At 37.6% G+C, this 22,658-nt stretch overlaps 2 protein-coding genes across 2 annotated transcripts; one reads left to right on the top strand and one right to left on the bottom strand.

Moving 5' to 3' along the window:
• Window positions 1–6,785: 6,785 nt before the first annotated feature.
• LOC139116796 (retinol dehydrogenase 13-like) lies at window positions 6,786–10,839 on the top strand. The gene has a single exon (XM_070679458.1). It carries the CDS (start codon window positions 6,892–6,894, stop codon window positions 7,708–7,710), a length of 819 nt encoding a protein of 272 aa, XP_070535559.1. The 5' UTR covers window positions 6,786–6,891; the 3' UTR covers window positions 7,711–10,839.
• Window positions 10,840–13,700: 2,861 nt separating this feature from the next.
• Window positions 13,701–20,197, bottom strand: LOC139117914 (inverted formin-2-like). The gene is made up of 4 exons (XM_070681151.1): window positions 19,849–20,197; window positions 14,819–14,931; window positions 14,339–14,532; window positions 13,701–13,803 (listed from the first exon to the last, which is right to left on the bottom strand). The coding sequence occupies exons 1-4, from the start codon at window positions 20,195–20,197 to the stop codon at window positions 13,701–13,703; spliced, it is 759 nt and encodes a 252-aa protein (XP_070537252.1).
• Between the last annotated feature and the right edge of the window lie 2,461 nt (window positions 20,198–22,658).

Raw genomic sequence — 22,658 nt, 5'->3', positions numbered from 1 at the left:
AACTATTCAAATTATGATGAAATCTACAATTTTGTATTTTTGTGGCAATTTTTGCCATTTTCGGTTAAAATTTTTTTTTCTCAAAAACTACTCATCTGATTGTTTAAATATTTGGTATACAGGTTCCTACAGGTTAACTAAATGTGATATATTGAAACTATGATGAAATCTATAATTTTGTATTTTGCGGGGCAATTTTTGCCATTTTTGGTTAAAATATTTGTTTCTCAAAAATTACTCTTCTGATAGCCTTGATACTTGGTATACAGGTTCCAAGGGATTAACTAAATGTGATATGTTGAAACTACTGGTCCAGTACCTTTCATATTGTGTATACAGGATCCTAGGGGGTTATCTTAGTGTAATGTATTGAAATTGTGATGAAATCTTAACTGCCTGTGTAAGTGTACACCTAGTGTGAGAGACAGATGGCAAAGACACTGTGAGAGACAGATTGCAAAGACACCATATGCATGAATGGCAGTTTTCTGTGCTTGCCCGGTCTGTGTACATAGGGGGTCTGTAAGTATGAGCCAAATTGAAACCTCTTCTTCCGTGAGAATACAATTGCCAAAGGACCTTTGCGCTCACTATATCTGGTATTATGCTATGTGTGTCCTCTATACTATCGGGGTCTACAGTAGCCTCAGAGGCATTGGCCCTATGTTTATGGTTGCAATCGCAACTTTGCACTTAAAAAGGGCCATTCATAATTCTTTAATTTGTATATATATATTTCGGACAAATACGTGCTGTTGTATAGACCGTATTGCATGTAACAATGCCTGAACTGTGACGTCACTGGAACTGGTCTTGCACGCATTAGTGAACAATAAATTGATATACTGCCGACAGTATTGTAAAGCTACAGGAATTATGATTTATACACCGCTGGTCCAAAACAGAAAATTAATATATTACCGTAGAAAAACACGATGAGATATTTGAATATTGAATATGCACAACGAGCAACATAAATCTTTCTTTAAGGTGGCGTTACGCATAAAACTGGGTATTTTGCTAAAAATCACTTTGTTGCAAAAATTCATTCAATTTTTATGAATTTGTCAGCCCAATATTAAAATACCGGTTAACCTTTCAGAAGACAAGCAGTCGTAAGTTGGGTGGGAAAGAAATTTAAATTTATGCAAATTGTGTACAAATCACCAGACTTCCTGGCTTCTTTATTCTCCCATTTTCAACATTTTTAAAAATTAACTCCACTCTGGCTGGGTCAATTTTCTCGCATTTTTACATTATGCTCTTCACATATTATAGAATAAAAGAATTTTCGTTGGCAAATAATTTCGTACATTTTGAATAAAAGTCATTTTAATTTTGCTTTTGATTTTAATCACTTTTAGAATGTCAGTCTTTCAACGCTTGCCATTTATTGAGAATAATACATACTGCAAAATATACTTGTCGTTTTTTCTATATATACTCCCGTTTCAAATTAGATATTAAATTCATAAAGTTGTATCAGGTTTTATTTAAATTAATTTATATCATTAATACCAAAATTGAGATTTTCTACCCCAAGTATGTACCTCTTTCATACTTCCAGTAAACGATTTCTTGATTCCCTGCATTTTGAATATGTATAGTACGAGGGAGTTTCACATCATCTTTGATGAGAAATATTGCTTTGAAAAGAAGTGTGTTTATCAAGTGCAATGCCACCTTAAATATACACTGAAAGTTTGAACGACAGGAAAACTCCACTTGGAAATAGTATACTCTATCATCTCTTATCTTATATTCGAAATCTGAGGATTTAAAGGGTTGTTGGGAATCCTAAATTCATTTTTGTCGTGTTGTTTGTGCAAAAGAAAAGACCTCGCCTGCAGAAATATGTTTATTTTAATAGCTAGTACAACGTGAGAGAGATTGAGTGTCCATTAATACTGGAGGACGCCACATCCCCAAAAATAGCTTTACGGTAATTGAGTTCCACTCAATCCAAGTCCACGCACAATTAGTGTACAGTCAGAGTTCGTAGAAGTCAAAAATACAATGGCAGAAGTCAGATATACATATACGAGATTGATGTGTGAGAGCCAACGTAAAGTAGAATGTAGAATAATATCAACTACGGCATATTCAGATAATGTATGAATTATTCCTAAAAAAATGTCGTAAAAAATATCGTAATTAATTTATATTAGATTTACAAATGCAAATTTCTAAGGATGTTACATCGCAATAAGTTTAAAAGTTTGTATGCGCCTTTGAGACATATTTTCATACACTCAAATCAACAGTTCTTTGTAGGTACCTATTGCTTGTGAGCACACTTCGAAGCTAATGTGAAAATCGAAACTTAATATTCCCCGTAGAGCTACCACTTTGACAGCATGAGGGTATAGCGGCCATTTTGAATTAACTGGAATCGTCAGCAAATTTTAGGTCATGTATTTCTCAAATGCTTAACTTTTGCACGACGACCCCTGATTCTTGTCCTTTGTTATGGAAAAGAGCGCTAGTAGTTTTAAGTTTCCCTGAAGAAAGGAAAAGTTCAAAACTTTCGATTTCGAGGCGTGTATAGCGTTATCATGTTCCACGACTATTATATTTGTACTTGAGAATGAATGGAAAATTTGAAATTAGACCATGCACAGTAAAAAACTATTATAAGTATATTCATACCATATTACCTTACATTTGGTAATACCATTAACTATTCACGAAGGAATAACGCAGAACAACTCTAATATTACGATAATATATTGTTCTAATGAATAAATCACATTCTCATATATATAATTGCTTCAATTAAAGGGACAAAGTCGGCCATTTTTCATGAATTTTGTTTGATACGAGATACTACTTATATTGTTTGACATGTTGAAAGATACTGAATGAATGGGTGACCATGCATATATTCAACCCTGGTTTTAGGCAAATTAAATGAAACCATCGCAAATGAATCAATGGTCATGACCATAAATTCATGTATCGTGTTTAAAACCGAGGTCGAATATAAGGGACTGGTCAGTTTCTTCAGCCTGGGGGGGCCGGTGGATTCATGGGGGGGGGGGTCACCCTGTTTTTGACTTTGGTGATAGGGGGGGTCACCATGTTTTTGAAATGCCCAATAGGGGGGGTCAGTGTGTTTTTGAATTTTGACACAGGCTCATCATTGCCTAAATGCTAGTGTCAGCCACAAATTTCATCATTCAGTTGTATTTTTCGGCGCGCCCTTCGGGCGCGTAACTTTAATAATCAGTCATATTTTTCAGCACGCCCAACTTTAACATATCAAGCATACATACATCAGAGATATCTGTATGTTCAATATTTTTCAGCGTGCTCTTCAAGCTCATTACTTTAATATATCATACATCTTTCAGCATGCCCTTCAGGTGCATGACTTTAATATACAAGGCATATATATCAGAGATATCAGGATGTTTCATATTTTTTGGCGCGCCCTTCGGGCGCCATACTTTCAGAGATATCTTGATGTTTGCTGAGTGAAAGTGTACCATTATGAAATCTGCATTTCATATGAAAAGGATGACAAATTCCTGATACTTTTCTGTTCTCTCTGTGAGAATTCAGTATGAGAAAGCAACATGCACAAATATTTCACAATATATATTTGATACAGTGACTTATTTTAGAGATAGAAAAATGACAAGATATCTTTCCTTCTCATTGATGCAATTATTTTCCTTTGTTTCATAGGTTTTCTGTAGAAAGATGCTTTTTTATGAACAAAATAACAGTTAAAAAAGGCAGTTTTTGTCATTATTAGCTGTGCTTATGGTTTCAATGTTACACAAGAAAAGGTCCTCTCAGACACTGTACACATCAGATTTGGCTAAAAAGCTCTCTATGGCTCCTCAGTAGATTTAATTGGATGGTTGGCAAGTCTTAACACCCATCAAAGTTTTTGATTCACTGCTTTTTCCTCTTTGATATTAATGATTGACATCCATTTCTGTACACAGTTCAGGACATCTGGTTAAGCAGAGAAAGTGTGAAATACATTCACAGCTCATTCAAAATACAGCTCATTCAAAATGTACTGTATTTAAACTTTAAGATTGACACTTTGAAATTACTATCTTACAACTGACATGTCAACAATTTCACTAAAACATAGAATGACTATTTAAAATATAAATATATGTAAAATGTAAAATATAATATAATATAATATATATATATATATATATATATATATATATATATATATATATATATATATATATATATATATATATATATATATAATTTATGTCCATCTTTTGTTTTACCTTTGTCGCGCCCGGGGGGGGGTCACCCTGTTTTAGAAATTTGGAATAGGGGGGGTCACCCTGTTTTCAAAATTTGGAATAGGGGGGTCAGCCACTTTTTGACGTCGGCAAAAAATAATCCACCGCCCCCCCCCCCAGGCCGAAGAAACTGACCAGTCCCTAACTTAGTTTCTCTATCAAACAAACTTCATGAAAAATGGCCGACTTTGTCCCTTTAAACAAAACACGAACATTAAGCTTATAATAACACAAATAGCCCATTACACATTCTACAGTTAAATTGTAATTTCCAATACAAGGTCTTTTATTGGCTGTTTGCTATTGTCGCCGTTACACCAGTTCCTTCTTTGCATACGACCCCGTGGTTGTACATTTCACATCCAGGGACCAGTCACGGAACTAGCAAACATTAAAGCTATCTCTGTTCACTAAACAGCAGATGCATATCGTCTCTACGCTTTCTGCTGTAGATTAAAGCAGGGATTTCTTATTGGAGGTACCGAACGATGCCGAGAAATGAAAACTACTTGAAAACTTCACACCTCTAGTTTAAGTTCCTGGACAGTTCGGTCATGACAGATACATCACGGGAAAATCAAATGACATTTATAGTCAAAGAATTCGAATATGATGTCAATTTTGTTGTACATGTAATCTTATCAGACTTGGAGTTGAGGACCCTGGTACGCAGTAAAGCGTGTTTTTTTTAATCGTTTCTCTTCAATGATCCCCGAGCACTCAGAATGATATTTGACAGTGCTTCTGACGGATCGTAAATATGTCTCAAAAATAAAAAAAAATACCAAACATTGAAAATTAAAGTTTACCTAAAGCAGTGAATGCTCCACGAGTATATACAGTTTTCTTTGAACTTGACCGGAGTGAGTTAACTGCCAAATGACGTCATTGTATAAGTCATAGGAATCGACAATCAGTCTCCGAAAGGTACCAGAAAAGGTGTGTAGATTAAAGCTATTTAAAGATTAATGCTTTTTGATAAAAAACAGTCTAGCAAATCCGAACAAATACAGGATTACCGGGAAAACATGCCCTGCCAACTCCAAAAATAACGGCTGGTCGTGGGACACAAAAAATGAAAAAGAAAAAAAATTATGTCCACATTCTGATCGTCCCTTCCATTATCTAGTAGTTAATCCCTGAGGAATATCAAGACTCACTTCAACGTCTCAGAAGGCAGCTGTTTTAGGCTGTCAGTGTAGAAGAAATAACGTTTTTCTGTATACTCTTCACGTCAAATGACAAATTCCTAGAAAGTAATAAATCACCTCCTCTTACCTCCATTCTTATGCAAACGTTACCATGGTAACGTGTATTTGAAATTTTTAGTTTTATTTTCGTGTAAGTATTTTTTTCAAACGTGTTAAGACATTTCTAATTCGTTATTGTTTATTTGCGAACATGCATTGCAAACTTTCACAGGATTGGGTAATCCTCTCTTTATCTCCATTTAAATATAATATGTGGCTGATTTAGGCCGACCAATAAATCTATTCGACAAATAGGCTAATTTCAACTTTAAAAGGTTTTCGTCCACTGTACCAACTATTTTCCTATTCTCTCTGATAGGAAACAAATAGGACTGTAAGACTGCGGCTTGATCTAAAAGCAACTAACCTTTGAACTCTCCCAGTAAAGTCATTACAAAGCAGATCAATTTTGAAAACGGAAAAATCTACTCTCGCATTTTCGTTCCGAGCTAGCTGTCTTTTACATTCTCCTTTCCAGACCGAAAAATGTGTACGAACCGACTGATGAGACAGTGACGTCATAATGAATAAACGCTTGAAACAGCCTGAAATTTTATGATTGAAAGGGGCGAAAGGCAGAATAAGAGTTAATCATTTTCATATGTGATCGAGACATGAGGTTTTGGACTGAAGCTTGGACAAGAATGAATAAAGACTGCTCTAATTTAGAGCGTCGGGGCTCACCAAAGCCTGCAGCTAACGTTAAAAACGTGTCTGAGCTCGCCAGAATGCTGACACGCGGGATTTTATCTCATAAATTAAGCCAATTATTTATATCAATAGTCGAGTAATAGAAAACATAACCTTTTGTGAGTTTGAACGTGCTAACTAAGAGGTAAATAAAACGCGCTGGCTAGGATGAAAAAGTTAATGTTAAACCAGTCTGCCGTCCTTATTTATGACTAATTTGAATGATAAAGATTCGGTGAAGGCGTGGGTGTATGTATGTACGTGTACAGTCTAGTCACTAGCTTGCCTTTCTGTTTCGTTGTAGCTCAAAGGGTAGATTTTTTTCAACCCCTGCAAGAAACTGCATTCAAGAATATTTTCGCTATTATTTTGTGGTCGTGAGATGTCTTAAGCAACACTCACAGTTTAGTTAAGTTTATTTAATTAGTACAGTGTATGAATGAACCGTATGCGTTCGTGCCAAATGCATAGTATTTCGCAAAGCGTGACACGCCATGACCTTGGATGAACCTAATTTCCACAGAGGTGGGGCAAGGGTCACCAGTGCCGCCCTTTCGTGGCATGTGGAGAAAAGACTGCAAACAAATGAATCGAAAAATGGCTTCCTAGGTTCCCGGGATGTTAATTTTTTTGGTTGCACATTTTCGCCGTACTGTACAAACGCGAAAATGTCACTGGCAGGCCGAGTTTACCTCGTGACGGGGTCAACCGATGGCATCGGAAGACACACAGCGATTCGCCTTGCACAGGCTGGAGGAACAGTATTGGTACACGGACGGAATCGCGTGAAGGGCGAAAAAGTCGTGGAGGAAATTAAAACAGCTACTGGCAACCCCAACGTGGAACTTTTCGTAGCCGACCTGTCCTCTCTAGAGCATATTCGGCAGATGTCAAGGGAAATCCATGAAAGGCACAGCAGAATCGACGTGCTTGTCAACAACGCCGGAGTTTGGGAAAATCAGCGCTGCCTGTCGCAAGACGGTTTTGAGATGACGTTCGCTGTCAACGTTCTTGCACCATTCCTGCTAACTTCCCTGCTCCTCGACCTTATTCCAAAAGGTCGCGTCGACAGTCGCATCGTCATTGTCAGTTCGATCACGCAGGCATACAAGTTGGACTTCACCAACTTGCAGTTCGAACGAGATTATAGTGGCTTCGCTGCATACGCACAGTCGAAACTCTGTGATATAATGTTCAGCTACGAACTGTCTGACCGGCTCCGCCCTTTGGGTATCACGGTCAATTGCTGTGACCCAGGCACTGTAAACACCAACATGCTGTTGAAAAGCTACGGCCCGATTGGAATACCAATAGAGCAGGCGGATAACGAATTCTACCTTGCCACCGATCCAAAGTTCACCGGCGTGTCCGGGAAATACTTCGCCCATCTACAAGACGCCCAGTCGGCAAGTCTGTCGTACGACATCAAGACGCGCCGCCGACTTTGGCAGATAATGGAACAGATGACGGGTGCCACTTACCCGTGACCTTTGACACAGTTCCATCGCCGCGGGGACATTCCAAGTGCTCGATGATATTGGGAATTGCGAAATGCGTTTGTGTTTGAGAAGGCGAAACACTGTGAAAGAATTGTAGAGTCTTTCTGCTTGATCTGCTCTTTGTGATTGCCACCACAAAGATAGCTAGGAGAAGAAGGAGGCGGTATTACGTTGCATCTTGTGGATGCCTGACATTAGAGAAAAAATATCCTGTATTTTAGCATATGGCTGTAAAAAAACCCGGTGACAGCAAGTATTTTATAATTTTCAACGAGTCTAATTTGTCAATCTTTTATATTCCTGTAGATTATTTTGTCAAATATATATAGGCTTAATGTAATTAACGGAGAAATTTTTTAAGTGTTTTTCGCAAAACAACGACGCTAAGCTTATTGAATTGTCTACTTCGCGACATGCGATAATTTCTGAGAAAGTTCTCCACAAAAAATTAATATTAGAGGGCTTTATTTGATATTATTAAGAATGCAATTATACAAATAAGTAACTTGTACTACAATGCAAATGAGACGTGACTGTAAACAACTAGGAGCTATATTTTAAGTTAGCAACTGGCTTACCAGATTGTAAGCATTTTTTTAATGCCAGATTTAGTTTTCAACCTTATTTTGTGTAGATATTTTATAGACAGTTGCTGGACTTAAACACTTCTTAATCATGTATCAGAAGCTTGGCATTTCCGGTCGCAAGTATGCCATATGGTACAAGTTGTCGTCAGCTCAAAAGTCGCGGGAAAACGTAGACTACGTGACAGCATAATCTACAGTACGTCATTTAACTGTAATTGGTCATGGCAAAAGGAGAATTAAGAAACCTTATTTTTTCAATACCCAGCGATCTTTTAGTGATTTACACTTGTCGTTTTGGTAGCTATCCCCTAGGCTGTATTTTCGGACTACATGCCCAAGTCAATCGTGTTTTTTTAAGCTGACCTTACTTTACCCCCATTGCCCGCGACTGTCATTCCAAACAACGCCCTCTATCGGCATGTTTTGTGAATGTTTGTGGCTGAGGATGAAATACATGCGTTTTGCATAATCATAGACCGTAGAAATTGATTTTCTAGGGTCTACGGTGTAACTTGCATTATTATGTCGATAAAGTTCTTTTTCGTCATATTGATACAAAAAGGCCATGTAGTGAGTAAGTTACAGCGTTTTAGCACGTTACTCTATTACATTAGATCTAGTTTGCACCAAATCACTATAGTATTGAAAAAGAAATATATTCATGCCAAGCATAGCGGGTAGATTTTGTCTGGCTTGATAAAAAGGAAGAGTTTTGTAGTGATAGGCTCATTTATAGCATGCAAATATTTCAGACGTATAAACACCTTGATTTTAGTTGTCTTGCCCCGTGAAATAATCACGTCACAACAATACCTGGCATTATAATGTTAATTTTCTTTACATCCATCATAGACGGGACAAAATTTGCTGATAGTGTTTCTCATGACAGCAGTGTCTTTTTACCAAGTTGAAAGTAATTGTTAAACACGTTTTTGAACTTAGGCTAATATGGTATTATTTAAAGTGTACTGTTTATTTTAATTAGGAGCCATTTGTAACCAATGGTTTGAAGAAACTGCCAGATTCAGAATTTTATTATTTCATATTGTCTCGTCGGGAAAAATATAGAAACTGGAAGTTCCCATTGTATTGAATATTTTCCTGGTTTTTGTAGTATTTTTGTGTACATTTACTAGTTTTTGTTCTGTAGCCTTGTAACCGACTGGTCTCATTCAGTTGTGTGCTGGCATTCATTTAACTTTCAGCTATATCCTGCTGGAGATACCAGAGTGTCTACACAAAACTGAATGTTTTAGTCCATGTTAATAGTAGCATGGTTATTGATATTTGAATCTAAAGAACGGCATTGAATTTTCCTATTCTGATGGGAAAAAAAGAGTCAAAATTTTCTGAATTATGCATGTCTGCAAGGATCGTATCTCTTTCATTTCCTTTTTTCTATTTCATTGTCGGAATACTTAGCATTTTTTTCTTGTAACAGACCCAAATCCCCAAACTTATATTATAGGGGGTGAGGTCTATCTGCTGCAGTTAGATCTTTGGGCACTATTGCAGAAGTGGTGATGTCATACCTGCCATAGACAACGCACAGTAGTCCATAATGGCAGTACTAACTGCACACAAACTGATGACATCATACCTGCCATAGACAAAGCACAGTAGTCCATAATGGCGACTCTAACTGCAATGTATTGTGTGTACCACTTCTGTAATAATGCTGATATAGTATCTATGTTTTATGATATCTTGTATAGAGATGACAGGGTTGAATTCCACTGAAATGGCAAGCCCACTTTCAGATATCCATATACAGAGGTTATATCATTCAGACCAAAATGAGAAATTTTGGAAATCCAGATGGCATATATGGTAATTCATATTTTATTGCATTGTCTCCAGAGTTCAGAAACTTGCAGAAAACTGTAACATTTTACTTTAGCTTTCTCTATTATTATATTAGATATTTGTTAAGAACTTAATAGTGTTGTCAAACGTGACCCTCGTCCGCTATCTTGCATATGCATCACCAGGCAACCATTTTGGTTTTGCTGTCTGCCACGGCAGTCATGTCAAAATTGACCTGTCGGCCATTTTGAATGAAAATGCCAACTAACTGTTTTATAGTTCACGAGATGTTTAACTAAAAGATAAAGTTTTTTCTGTCTCATTTTGGTCTAGAAATAGTCTGCTTTTGGAAAATTACGTCTGAACTATGAAGGAATCTTTGTATGTCTGATACAGCCCATTTTTCAGTTTTTTGTCTAAAAAAGAAAAAATTAAGATCTGCAAGCTTTTATAGTAATAATAAGATAGTAGAGTACAACCAGTTACCTCAAATCAATATGGAAATGATTACTTGTATATTCCAATTTTCCACAATGAATGTAGAGGGCGCTGTGCTTGCCTCAAATATACCGGGTAGATCTTGAGAAGCACCTTCAGTTCCTTCTCAGTATTTCTTTACTGGAAGCAGAGACTTTAGACTAAATAAAGCTATTTTAATGAGCAATAATTAACAAATTGTAAATGCCATTTTATCTCTGCAATAAAACTTGCCAACATAGTGAAATTATAGACTTATTTTGTTTTGATTGGTATGGGTGGATGTGTGAATTTCATGTCTCAATTATATCATTTGATTTGCTGATTTAACTTTAAGCTCAAATTCTTCACTGGTCTATTTCGGTTTCAAACTTCCAATGTATCACCTAATTAGTTGGTGTTAATTTCAAGATCACTTGATCAGTGGAAATGAATTTCAAATCTGCTATGCATCACTTGATTGGTCAAAGCGAATTCTATTCACAAGCGAATTAGCAGAGCTGTAAGCCTTCAATCATTCACCCATCTACCACTCCCCCAGTGTTTCACACTGTACCACAAGCATTGGTCAAAACTTGCAGTACGACTTATTCTTTTATAGAGGCTTAATTTCACTATTCGAAGGTTTTACATCATTTGGATTTATTAAATTCACTAATTTGCCACAGGAACAGTAGTATATCTGTTGTTATCAAACTTTGGACTGTGAATTGATCAAATTTCATCTGTTAGCAAAAACCGCCAAAATTTAATCCAAGTGTATAATGTCAAAGCAGCTTTCCAAGGATTCGTCCACGTACCCATTTTCGTTGAGATTCTGAACTGCCTCGTAGCCTTCCGTAATCATATGGAAAGCTTCTGCAGTTCCTAGCCCACGACTCTCCTCCAATACGGTGATTTTGGACAAGTTATAAATAGTTGTGGGCTACGCAACTGCAGCAAATGGAAAACACACTTCAAGCATATTAAATGATTCGAATTGAAGAAGTTGCACAAGACAGTTATACTGACAGATACAGTCGTGTATGGGTCTCTGCCAACTCCAATCCATACACGACTGAATCTGTCGAGCTGCAATAATTGTACATAGCCCTTTGGCTGTCGTGTTGGCTGTGTGGCGCTGCCGCGCCCCTGTTTTGGTATACATAGTACATAAAAGCGCGAGTGAAGCAATTTATTTCACCCTTAAAATAGCTTCAAAGGTCTCTTAAGGGGACAAAGTCGCTTTCTTTACCTTTGTGTGGTATTGGGAAAACATGGAATACTTGCATAAAGTCAAAGATTACTAACTGCAAAAGTGTCAAAATTTCCCCTTTGCTAAATGCAAACAGATGATTTCGCTTGCGACCTCTCGCCAAATGGATTATTTCTATTCCGTCTTGCTAAAAGTACAGATCTTCGCAATCTAAAGGAAAACTACTATTCTTACCTTTTTATGAAAGGCACCGCCAATGAAGATTTGTTTACGCTTGCATGAGATCTAAACTTTATGTAACAGTGTATACTCAGCCATCCCGGGTCAGCCATGCATGGTGAAAATTGTGCGCGGAACTTGATCTGTTGGTACAGACAGTAGAACGTTTCACTGAACGTTTAATCTGATTTGGCTGCAAGCAGAGTTGAAGTTGTGCAAAGTTGATCAGTGTTTCACCATGTTTCAAGAAGTCAATACACACTAAGGTAAGCCAACACAGTGAATAAAGTGACAAAGCAAATCTACTAAGGAATGTACCATCAAACGTAAAACCAACTCGGAGGCTCAACGTGCCCTACCTCGCATGGTGTAGGTGCTAGAGGGCGCTCTGCACAGTACGGTATGGCCTTGTCACACCTTGACGATTTAGCTAGCGTATACCAACATAAGAAAAAATTGGCGAATACGCTGGGCGTACGTCAAATACGCTATGGGTAAGAAGCACGCCGGTATACGTTGTAGTACGGCGAGGTCGTTGAAAAGTTTTGTGCACGCACAAAACGTTTCGACGTATGCCAGCGTATTGGGCCATAAGTTGTAGATAGGTTATGCGCTCGTTGAAACACGTTCACACACGTAACTTGTAAGTTACTATTGAGTTGAAATACGTCGAGATAACTGTCTAGCGTATCCAAAACGTACTTTAAACCTATGTATACGCCCAAAATTGAAAAATACATCGTTAGTTCAGAAAGTCAGCGTTTTAGAGAAAGTTTAATACGTCGGCGTAAGTAGTCAAGGCTAAGTAGTCAAGGTGTGACAGGGCCCTTATCTACATGTAATGTTTTCTGTACGGCGTACGTATCTACGTTGTACTGGGACATTGTATATTATGACCGACTTGAGCCAGATTCCTTGATACGCTACCCCCGAGCGCGAAAACCTGATAAACAAACTATAAGAATGAATTGGGTTTACAACCAATAATTACAAAAGTAGCTGTGACGATTTCAATATTATCTTAGTAGGATAGTAAAGGCGTAGTCTTGCCTAACTGAGCCAGTAACGTATGCATGCATCAATAATTGTTCTGCCTAACTATGCTAACATTTGATCTGTAATGGGTAAAAATATTATTTAAAAATAGGTAAAGACTCTTACGTCACAAAATAAACAATTCTGATTGTATTTCAACTCAAGGAAGACACACGCCAAACATCACAGCGATCAAGAGGGTGGCGATTAGGCAAAGATGAAAATATAAATTCTCAATAAAATCATTAAAAAGTTACTTTAAAACAATTCAATGAAAAAAATGACAGATCAGTCTGGCAAATCTTGTCCTAGTGACTATCCCACTTTAACAAAAATTACTGAAGACGTTTTGAGGTGCCTCAGTCTACAACTAATGGCATACGAAAAGCCATGGAATTAATACTTTGGAATCATGGTCCAAAAAAAGAAATAAAATTTAATCCTACATTTAGCCATATTTATTACAGAAGCAAGTAGGATTAGCTGTTACTTCTAAAAGTAAAATAGAAGTATAAGGGTTGAGTAAATTTATGCTATAATCTGAATGGCTTTCTTACAATGGCATTTCTTGAATGCAAATGGCGGAATACTAATTTGTTTCATGATTTGCATATACTGGTAGCTGTTATTAGCTGATGTTAAATACATCAACACATCTTTTAGTTCTGGTCCTCTTCATCAGACGATTCTCCCTCTCCGTCATCATCCACTTTAAACTCTTCAAAGACGTCTACTTGAATGAGAAGAGCCGCATATTCATCCCTGACCCAGGAAAAAAAGTTTTTTTATTTAATGACTGAAAATGATCACGGCACATTATGAACATTTCTTGCTGTAAATTCAAACAAACGACGTGAGCAGTCCTCATAACTTGCGGCTTACTTATCGAAATATTATCATTTGGCGTAAAAATATCGTAAAGAAATGGAAAAGCCAAAGTTGTCACTCTTGTGAAATTTCTAGTCATGTTGCCTTTAACTGCGGCGATTGGCGAAATCTAGATTGCAATACCAAAAAATACAGCTCCAATGACTGAAATGTACTGTTTCATAAATCTCACAATTATATTCATAAATTACTTTCTCTATTAGAGACGGCAATGTTCTCCGACACGATTTAAGAACAAAGCAATTACTGGCAGTTTTGGCAGTGAGAGCAAAAGCCCCGCATATTTTGTACCCCTTTGCGCATATGCGCTGATCCTTTTAGGAAGCATTGCACCAATCTTTCTGTTCTCTGTTTCCTAAATTGCTTACCTCAACTCGTGTCCAATATGAAGAACTCTAAACGTTCTTACCTCAACTGGTCAATAATTTTCGGAATTCCAAGCTTGACGAAATCTTCTTTCCTTTGACGTCTCTCAGAGGTGCTAGGGATCTTGCATATTAGGCTATTAACAAACATTAGCAACGCTGACTTGTACGGCAAAGACTCTGTCGCTTTCAATTCATCAATGATGATGCTGAATCTGTGCTCTTGGTTCTCATTTCTCTGACGTGCACATAAAAGAAAGAAAACGGGATAAGAAACCTTATAACATTATTCGTTCGTATTGCTGTTTAATATTTCACTGTCTTTGATGTTCAGAGGGCCATCCGAAAACTAGCTATCATGTGAAAGGTTAAATCAGAAACTTTTTAAAATACGGAGACACGTGTTATTAATTGCATTATCAATCGATAGAATTATTACTGACATTATTGTTATTTCTAACACTATTGTAGCGACCTATGAACGCTAAATCACGATATAATACACTTTTCCCAAATTTACTTACGTCCAGCGCATTGATTACTGATTTGTATCCTTGTAGTTTATCAGAATAGCTTGTTATTGTCGCCAGCACTTCAGTCACTGCTATCTTCGTTGCTGTGTCACGCGACTGCAGACCTTTAACAAAACAGTTCCCATGGTTACTTTGAAGGGACACAACTTTATATAACATGAGAAGTCAGTTACATTACTCGAAGCGTTGGAACAAGATGACAGAGAAGTGAAAACAAAGATAGGGTATCGATTAAAGAAAGCTGTGACATTCTGGTGCCTATCAGAATTATGTGTTTCTTTTGAAGCCAACCTAACGGCTTTTCTGGCGGAAGAGCAAGGGGAAAGCTACGTAGAGGTTGTTACATGAAGTTTGTTCGATATCGCGTTGTGTTCGAGTGATATGGACGTATGTTGAAGAGTTGCGCAGTGACCATTTCTAAAGCACCTTCGAATGCAATCTTGACTATAGTCAGTCTTCTCATCTCCATGAATACACATGTCCTTAGACGACCCATATGCCGAATTAATTACCTTAGAAAGGAATTGTGACAGGTTAAGTGAGTACAGCTTCGTAACTTGAAATTTATTGTGCAGTTTGTTGCGGTACGAATAAAATTTTTCAAAGGTATGTAAGCTTATCACTGAACTTTAAACGAACACCATGACTACCGGTACTCTGTATCACTGTACTAATCGGGAACACACGACATGTGCATCTTCTGTGTTGTGTATTTCCATTGCTGTAGTTGCATTTTTGTTGCTGATTAATAGCTATACTCAATGCAATGCATTCTCTGGGTATAAAAACTTGTCAACAGGAAACTCGTTCATACAGGGGTTCTCTCTTAGCGAAGACGATATAAAAACAAAAATGGTTGCGAATGATCGAACATGTCGGTAGCAATACATAGCATATTTTCATTTGTTCGTTCTTTTGTTCTTTGTAAAACTGTGCTTGTTGTGTGTAATGGCTAAAAATTGACAGTGAACAAACAAGACTTTGTCTGGCACTGAGGCATAAAATCATAAATTTCTTGATTTCGGAGTGTTTTTGGTTCTGTTCGCTCAGCTATAGTATATGAACATAGCAACGCCCAGCTGTAAGCAGTTGCGATCACAGTGAAAACACAGCTAATATTTTAGTATGTTAAATGCGGGTTCATATCAGCATGGAGCTAAACAAATACCCTCTGAACAATATGAGAGAGGCAATAAAGGCATATAACAAGAGTGATAATCTGAGATTGCCTACCGGTTCAAACCGGTCTCTACCAGTTTGAACCACTTAGACTCCACTCTCCCTCCGCGTCCTTACGGCGACCCTTCGCCAGGTACAGTTCAAAGAAAGCTGTAACACTCTGGCAGCTTCCACAAATCAAAGTATTCAGACGAAGTAAAAACCTGAGTGAACGGTTCAGATATTCTTCATTATAGTTTTTCAGGTATTCTATGACATAAGAAACCTTTTTATGCAGGCGACTTTGCGCTTTCACAGTCCCTCGATAGAGGGACTGTGGCGCTTTGAATCAAGCCAATTAAGGGTTTCTCTATCCTTTAAAATTGTGGCATGTGGCGTCCCGTTGTTGCCAAGCGGTGGCCAGGGCCGGCAGGGATCCTTGGTTTTCGGATATTGGCTACTCCGCCTAATCACAGTCACCTCTGTTCTATTCCGCTCTGCGCCTATGCACTCCATAGACGTGTGTATATATATCCCTGAGAAGAAGAACGCGGAACCATGCCATCATGTGGTTTTGAATTCTGTTTCCTGACTTTCTTCTTGTCAGGCATATGTACACACGTCAATGGGGCACATAGGCGCAGAGCGGAATAGAACACAGGTGACTGTGGCCTCATCTACACAGGCTAGGTGATTCAGTGCTACATTGAACTATCGCAGTCTACACAGATCGGTATCAACGTTTATCACTTATAGTGTACGCGCCTGGTGTACGCGTAAGGAATCTGAAGCTGCATACCAAATGAGTAATGAGTATCGGAAATCGGGCGTGGCCCCACATAGCACTCTATCTCGCGAGAAAGGTGATGTATGTTACTGAAATTGCACGCGGCTGAGTTCTTCAGACCGTAAGGTTGTACAATCTCATCTGAACGTAACGTTACAGTGTGATAACATCGACAATGATCCAATGCAGACAAGTGCATACCTTACTTCTATTTTTCTGCCCACTCTTTTACTAGACCGTAGTCTAGAAAAGTACATGTCCAGTGGCAATTGCATCGGACATAACATTTGTTAGCTCATGGGATTTTTAATTGCGAGAATACACTATAGATATTATTTTTTGTTCGAATGTTTCCATTAGACCACATAATTTAGTGATAGCTACTGCCATGGTCGACTAGTAAACTGTAAACGAGTTATTTGGAGAGGAGCCAGCATTGTTTGGTTCATATAATTCATAGCTACTACCATGGTTGACTAGTGACTGTAAACGAGTCATTTGGAGATGAGCCAATATTGTTTATTATAGAACCAACTCAAAGTAGGATTAAGGGAGCGTTCAGTTATTATGGCCGGGGTGGGCCGGCAAATTCTTCCTGCGCATCAGTCAAAATAAGTGAACCCCCCCTACCCATTGTACCAAAAATTGATGACCCCCCTTTCAAGATGACAAAATTTCATGACCCCCCCCCCCCCCCACACACATTGCTTGAGTAAAGCTGCACACACAAACACCTTGGGGGTATGGAGCAATAGAATTCCCCCAAAAAGAGCTTAGATTTTTCAAATGACCTTCCTTACAAAACTCAAAAGGTGTTAATGATCAGATTTCCCCTTCTGACTTGCTATAATTTTGAAATTACCCCTCAAAGGGGTTGGACAGAAATTACTGGTGGATCGCAATATTTTTGCGCAAGCGTGTGTGTGCAAAATTTTGATATTTGGATTTAATTAAAAATCAGCTGTTGATAATGTTGATTCACCATACATGCGTACACACATATTTTCTCATACATGTATGAGAAATCTATGTGATACTTTTTCAATGCAAAACTATATCTGTGCATTTATAGATATTTGATAATTTACATAAATGTACTTAAATGAAATAGGGTTGTTACAACTGGCATGCGGACAAAAAGTTTGACCTTAGAATTTCACCAAAAATGTTCATCCACTATACATGGGAGTCAATGATAAAATTGTGAATAATTTTTTTTCCAATGAAAAACTTGGTATACTTGTGCATACACACATGTTCAATAATTAACATTATTTTACTTGATTAGAATATGATGGTTAAAGGTGCATATTATGTGTACAAGAAATCTGATTATGCAAGTTCACTGAAAATGTTCATCCACTATACATGGGAGTCTATGAGGAAAGTATGAATAATTTTTTTCCAATACAAAAATAGGTAAACCCATGTATTTATGTACTCTCGATTATTGATATCAATGTACTTGATTAGATTGATGTGTTCGCCAGAAATTGGATTCTGGAATTATACCAAAATGTAGATTCACTGTACATTGGAGTCTATGAGGAAAATGAATAATTTTTTTCCAATACAAAACTATCAAAATCTGTGTATTTATAGACATTTGAATTCATTTTAAAGTACTTTTTTAGCCTAGGATGGTTAAAGGTTGATATGTGTGCAAGAAATTGGATTTTGGAATTTCACCGAAATGTTGATTCACTATACATTGGAGTCTATGAGAAAACTAAGAATAATTTTTTTTAAATGCTAAACTAAATTAATTTGTGCTTTTATAGGTGTTTGATAATTGATACAAATGTACTTGATTCAAATAAGGTATTTAAAAGTTCAGATGTGGACAACAATTATGATATTGGAATTTCACCTAAAAGTATTATTTAACTTTTCATGGTACTAGTAGTCTCAGTACAGGTAACTGTTAAATAATTTCCCTGACAAAACTTGCAATGTCTCTAATATGTAAGTAATAGGAATTGTTCATCGCCCTCAGTGCAGTGAGCTTGATTTACAATAAGACAAGCCTCAGGGTTGTCAAGTCAAGATGTTCTTGTGACAGATAATTATACTTTTGTTCAGATTTACAGGTGAATAACTTCAGAGAATGAAATCATGCAACGAATCATTTTTATCTCCCAGAATATTTCTGAACACTGAAACTGTTTTTGACGGGACTGATACTTATGAAAATTAAGTGAACCCCCCCCCCCCCACTGAGCTGTGTGAAAAATACATGAGCCCCCTTTGCAGTTTTCAAATTTGAGGTGACCCCCCTGGATTTTGCCGGCCCACCCCTGGCCATAACAACTGAACGCTCCCTAAGAAACTCCTGGATCCATGCTTAGTTTTCCACACCCGTTTGATTGACGGTGATTTTTCGATTCCCTAAGACCAGTCATCAGTCTTGAATGTCTTCACGACAACAACATTACGTTTTTTATTTTAAAAAACATAACATATCAAGAAAACAACTAAACCAAACGCTCTCTCCGAGATGCTTCGTCGGAGGCACCTTGCATAACGAGATCGGCCACCATTTTGCTCCCTCTCATATCCCGTCCACCCCGTCAATGATTATGATAAAAAGGCACTAGATATTTTGTGTTACCACTGAGGATTTTATCGAAACAAAGTTGCTATCTTTTCAGATTATTTCGGTTATTTATGTTTCATGTTAGGAATTATTTATGGTGTCTTGCCTATTGAACCATGTTGAACTATCTGTCATCAGTAACACCTTTCGTGTAGATGCAACATATTGATATGCCAGTGGCAAAATTTCTGGTATTTACAATAAATTATGCCATCGCAGCATTTACAAGTAGGTAGGTAATAAAGAGATCTGATAATTAGAAAAAAACATGAATAGTTGCTCATATGAACCGAAAACTAACAAAATGTCAAAAGATAGTAATTTTGTCCCTTTAAATGTTGATCGCTTGGCATTCTTTTCAACATATGTTTTGTAAGTTTTACCCGAAACAATGCTGAAGACATTGACTTCTAACTGCACCGTGCACACGGGAAAAAACAATGACTACCCGTTGCTAGGCAAAATCGGCTGGTCGCTTACCGAGCAAGATATTTTCTGTCAAGTTTCCGTTTTCTTCCTTCACAATGTAATTCATTCCTATTCCCTTGTTCAGAACCACTTTGATACAATCCACACACTTCAGTGAGAGGTGAGCATCTTGATTCTCTAACTTTCTTTCTGCGAATTTGGCCAGATTTTCAGTGAGTACTGTCAGACCACCTTTTTTCAAAAACACGTCCATCCACTCTGTTGTACTTGTGTCCAGCCTGGTACGGATTCCCTCGTAGTTCGCAACTTTCGGAACTCCAAGAAACTGAATGCAGCGTTCCGGGTCGCAATTTTCAACATTTTTGCTGCCAAAACCGGAGTTTTCGTCCAGTTCGGCCATGGTTAAAATAATCAGATCTTGCGTCAGTAAGGTTTGCCACACTTACAGACTGTGCTCATAAACTGAAGTTTCGATTCACCCGATTGTGGTACAATACGTCATAATTTATCTTATCAAAAATCATTTAATGTGCGTCCTTTGTCCTGTAGCCAATCAGCCAATCCGAATCTATCTGTCGTTTTACTGCCACATTATCAAAGTCAGGTACTTTATCACAGCATATTTTTATATTTCAATAATTCCTCTAAATTCTGTTCAACTCTAGTTTCTTGATCTCTTCCCTATACAGCATAAGTGAATACCCAGTTAAGTTGTATGTCAAAATGTGTAATTAGTACATTAAACAAAAACACACAAAACAATGAAAGGTTACCATAATTATGTGACTTTTAGCATTTCTTTGCTTTCCGTTAAGTATGTTGTGTAAGACATTTCACCAGGTCTATAAATCAATCCAAGTATTATACTTAATGACCGTAAATTCATTCACAACATCCTTCACTTTAACCGACGGACGCTCGAGTACTTTACGTTTGGCTACAAGGTGAAGCCCTAAATTAATAAAGATCATGTGCGAACATGTCCATTAGGCGTCTACTGGTCCGCTTTAGTTTTCGATATATCGGGTACTACATGAATCATTGACGGAGGTCAAATACCTTTGCGTGTCATGGCCCTAGCGTATCGTGGTTTTTGATGTGTTGCACTCACTCACTGGCACCGAAAAGAAGCTTTAATCGTTTTACGTATAGTGGCATCATTTCTTGGTTATTTAACCAGGGTTCAATAGATCTTTCTTTTACAATTTTGACTCTATTATATGTACCGAACACGGTTGGAACTAATTTGGATAATTGGATCTTCATATTTTTCAAATTTCTCAAAAGTGTTAGGTGACCTACAGCTGAATGTTGCCATATACAAATTACTCACAAACACAAACGTATTACTTAAAAGGAAAAAAAAGAGCTTACATTTGCAGATTAAACCGACATTACTTCACTATCCAATTGTCCCAAATTAGTTCCGATTGTGTTACCTACACTTTGTGATGTGTTGTGCTGTGTCCCGTACCATAGCTGTGTAATACGGCTTTTAAATTGTGATTTTTGGATAACGGATGGGTATGATTGCTGTTAATTTACACTCGACACAAGGGACAACACATATTGGTATACAAAGAAGCGCATGACCCTAGCTAGCCGTCATTCGGTAACGAGGGGCAAGAAGAGTCGCGTTACAGATGAACGTTACTGATCACAAGTCAGCCTTGTCAAAGTTTTGCATATACCATGAAAATCATTTGAATGCCTCGTGTAAATGGTTATGGGCGTACTTCGTAAAACGGTAATGATATATGGTGAAAAGTCTTGCTTTGGCGACCTTTCGTGAATTTGAACAAACGTTGTCCATATCCAGCCGTGCAAACGAAAACACAAAGAGAGTTTTATTAGTATTAGATAATGTAGGGCAAACGCATTCAGGGCGATCGCAATTTCTCGGCTAGATATTTTCTTCTTTATCTGCATCAAAGGATCAGAGTTACCTCTACGTGAAAAATTGCACTTAAATGTATAAGACTCCTTTTCGTCTAAATAATCTGATCATAAAACCAAGTTCCTTCAGAAGCCTTCATTACAAAATATTCAATGTAATTTGAATTCTACTTGAAACTCTCAATATCACGATCAGTTATCTATGCACAAAACCAAGAACAATCTTGAACATTTTAAATATTTATTTTGTAACACAGTAACTTCTAAAATACTATGTACAATACGTCATAAAAGGCTACGTCTATCACTATGAGAAAATATTGCCTTGGGTATCACATTTGTCAATCCTATTATCGAGATGTCCGATAAGCTATCAGAAACTTAAATGATGCTGATAGAAAGTGCACAAAACAAGACATATCAACCCACACAAACCTAATGTTGACGCAAAATGTTGACATCATTCTTTTCTGCACCACACCTCATCATAAATCTCTGTAGCGATTCATCAATTTACTGTCACGTGGTAAAAGTTTATCGTATATGCAAATAGCAAGCTACCAGAAGAATCTTGCAACTGTAACAAGACAACCGTGACTTGATAAGCAAGCTGTGGAAAACTTAACCGAAGAAGGCGATGTTGTCGGTGATATAGACCCCGGTGGTGGCAGTCTCGGAGCAGCCGGGTACGCACGCTCGTTAGAAATTTCGCGGAAAAGGGGGTGATTTTAGTCGGAAATCACGGAGACATCTAGGTCCGTGAAATCGAGAAAAAGGGGCACTTTTTCAGGTCTGGTTCTCCTCCCAAGACGCTTTCTCACTCGAGAGAGTAAAACCCAGCAGCGGTCCCCCCAAGCCATGATCCAGAACCGTCCCGGGAGAACCGTACATCACATCGTGAAAGTGATTGTAACTACGTGCCCACCCCTCAAATCAGTTCGATTAAAATTTAGTATGTTCTGGCT

This window comes from Ptychodera flava, chromosome 18, assembly GCF_041260155.1.
Source record: "Ptychodera flava strain L36383 chromosome 18, AS_Pfla_20210202, whole genome shotgun sequence".
Lineage (NCBI taxonomy): Eukaryota > Metazoa > Hemichordata > Enteropneusta > Ptychoderidae > Ptychodera > Ptychodera flava.
Note: the sequence above shows the minus strand (reverse complement) of the source record. Positions and strands in the feature narration are given on the sequence as shown.

Bases quoted from the DNA above. Each gene is read 5' to 3' on its own strand.
- LOC139116796 (XM_070679458.1), top strand. From the start codon at position 6,892: ATGTCACTGGCAGGCCGAGTTTACCTCGTGACGGGGTCAACCGATGGC.
- LOC139117914 (XM_070681151.1), bottom strand. From the start codon at position 20,197: ATGGCCGAACTGGACGAAAACTCCGGTTTTGGCAGCAAAAATGTTGAA. The intron at 14,932-19,848 runs GTAAGCGACCAG...GTTTTGTTAAAG, and splicing joins GACAGAAAATATCTTGCTCG to GTCTGCAGTCGCGTGACACA. The intron at 14,533-14,818 runs GTAAGTAAATTT...TGTGCACGTCAG, and splicing joins CAGTAATCAATGCGCTGGAC to AGAAATGAGAACCAAGAGCA.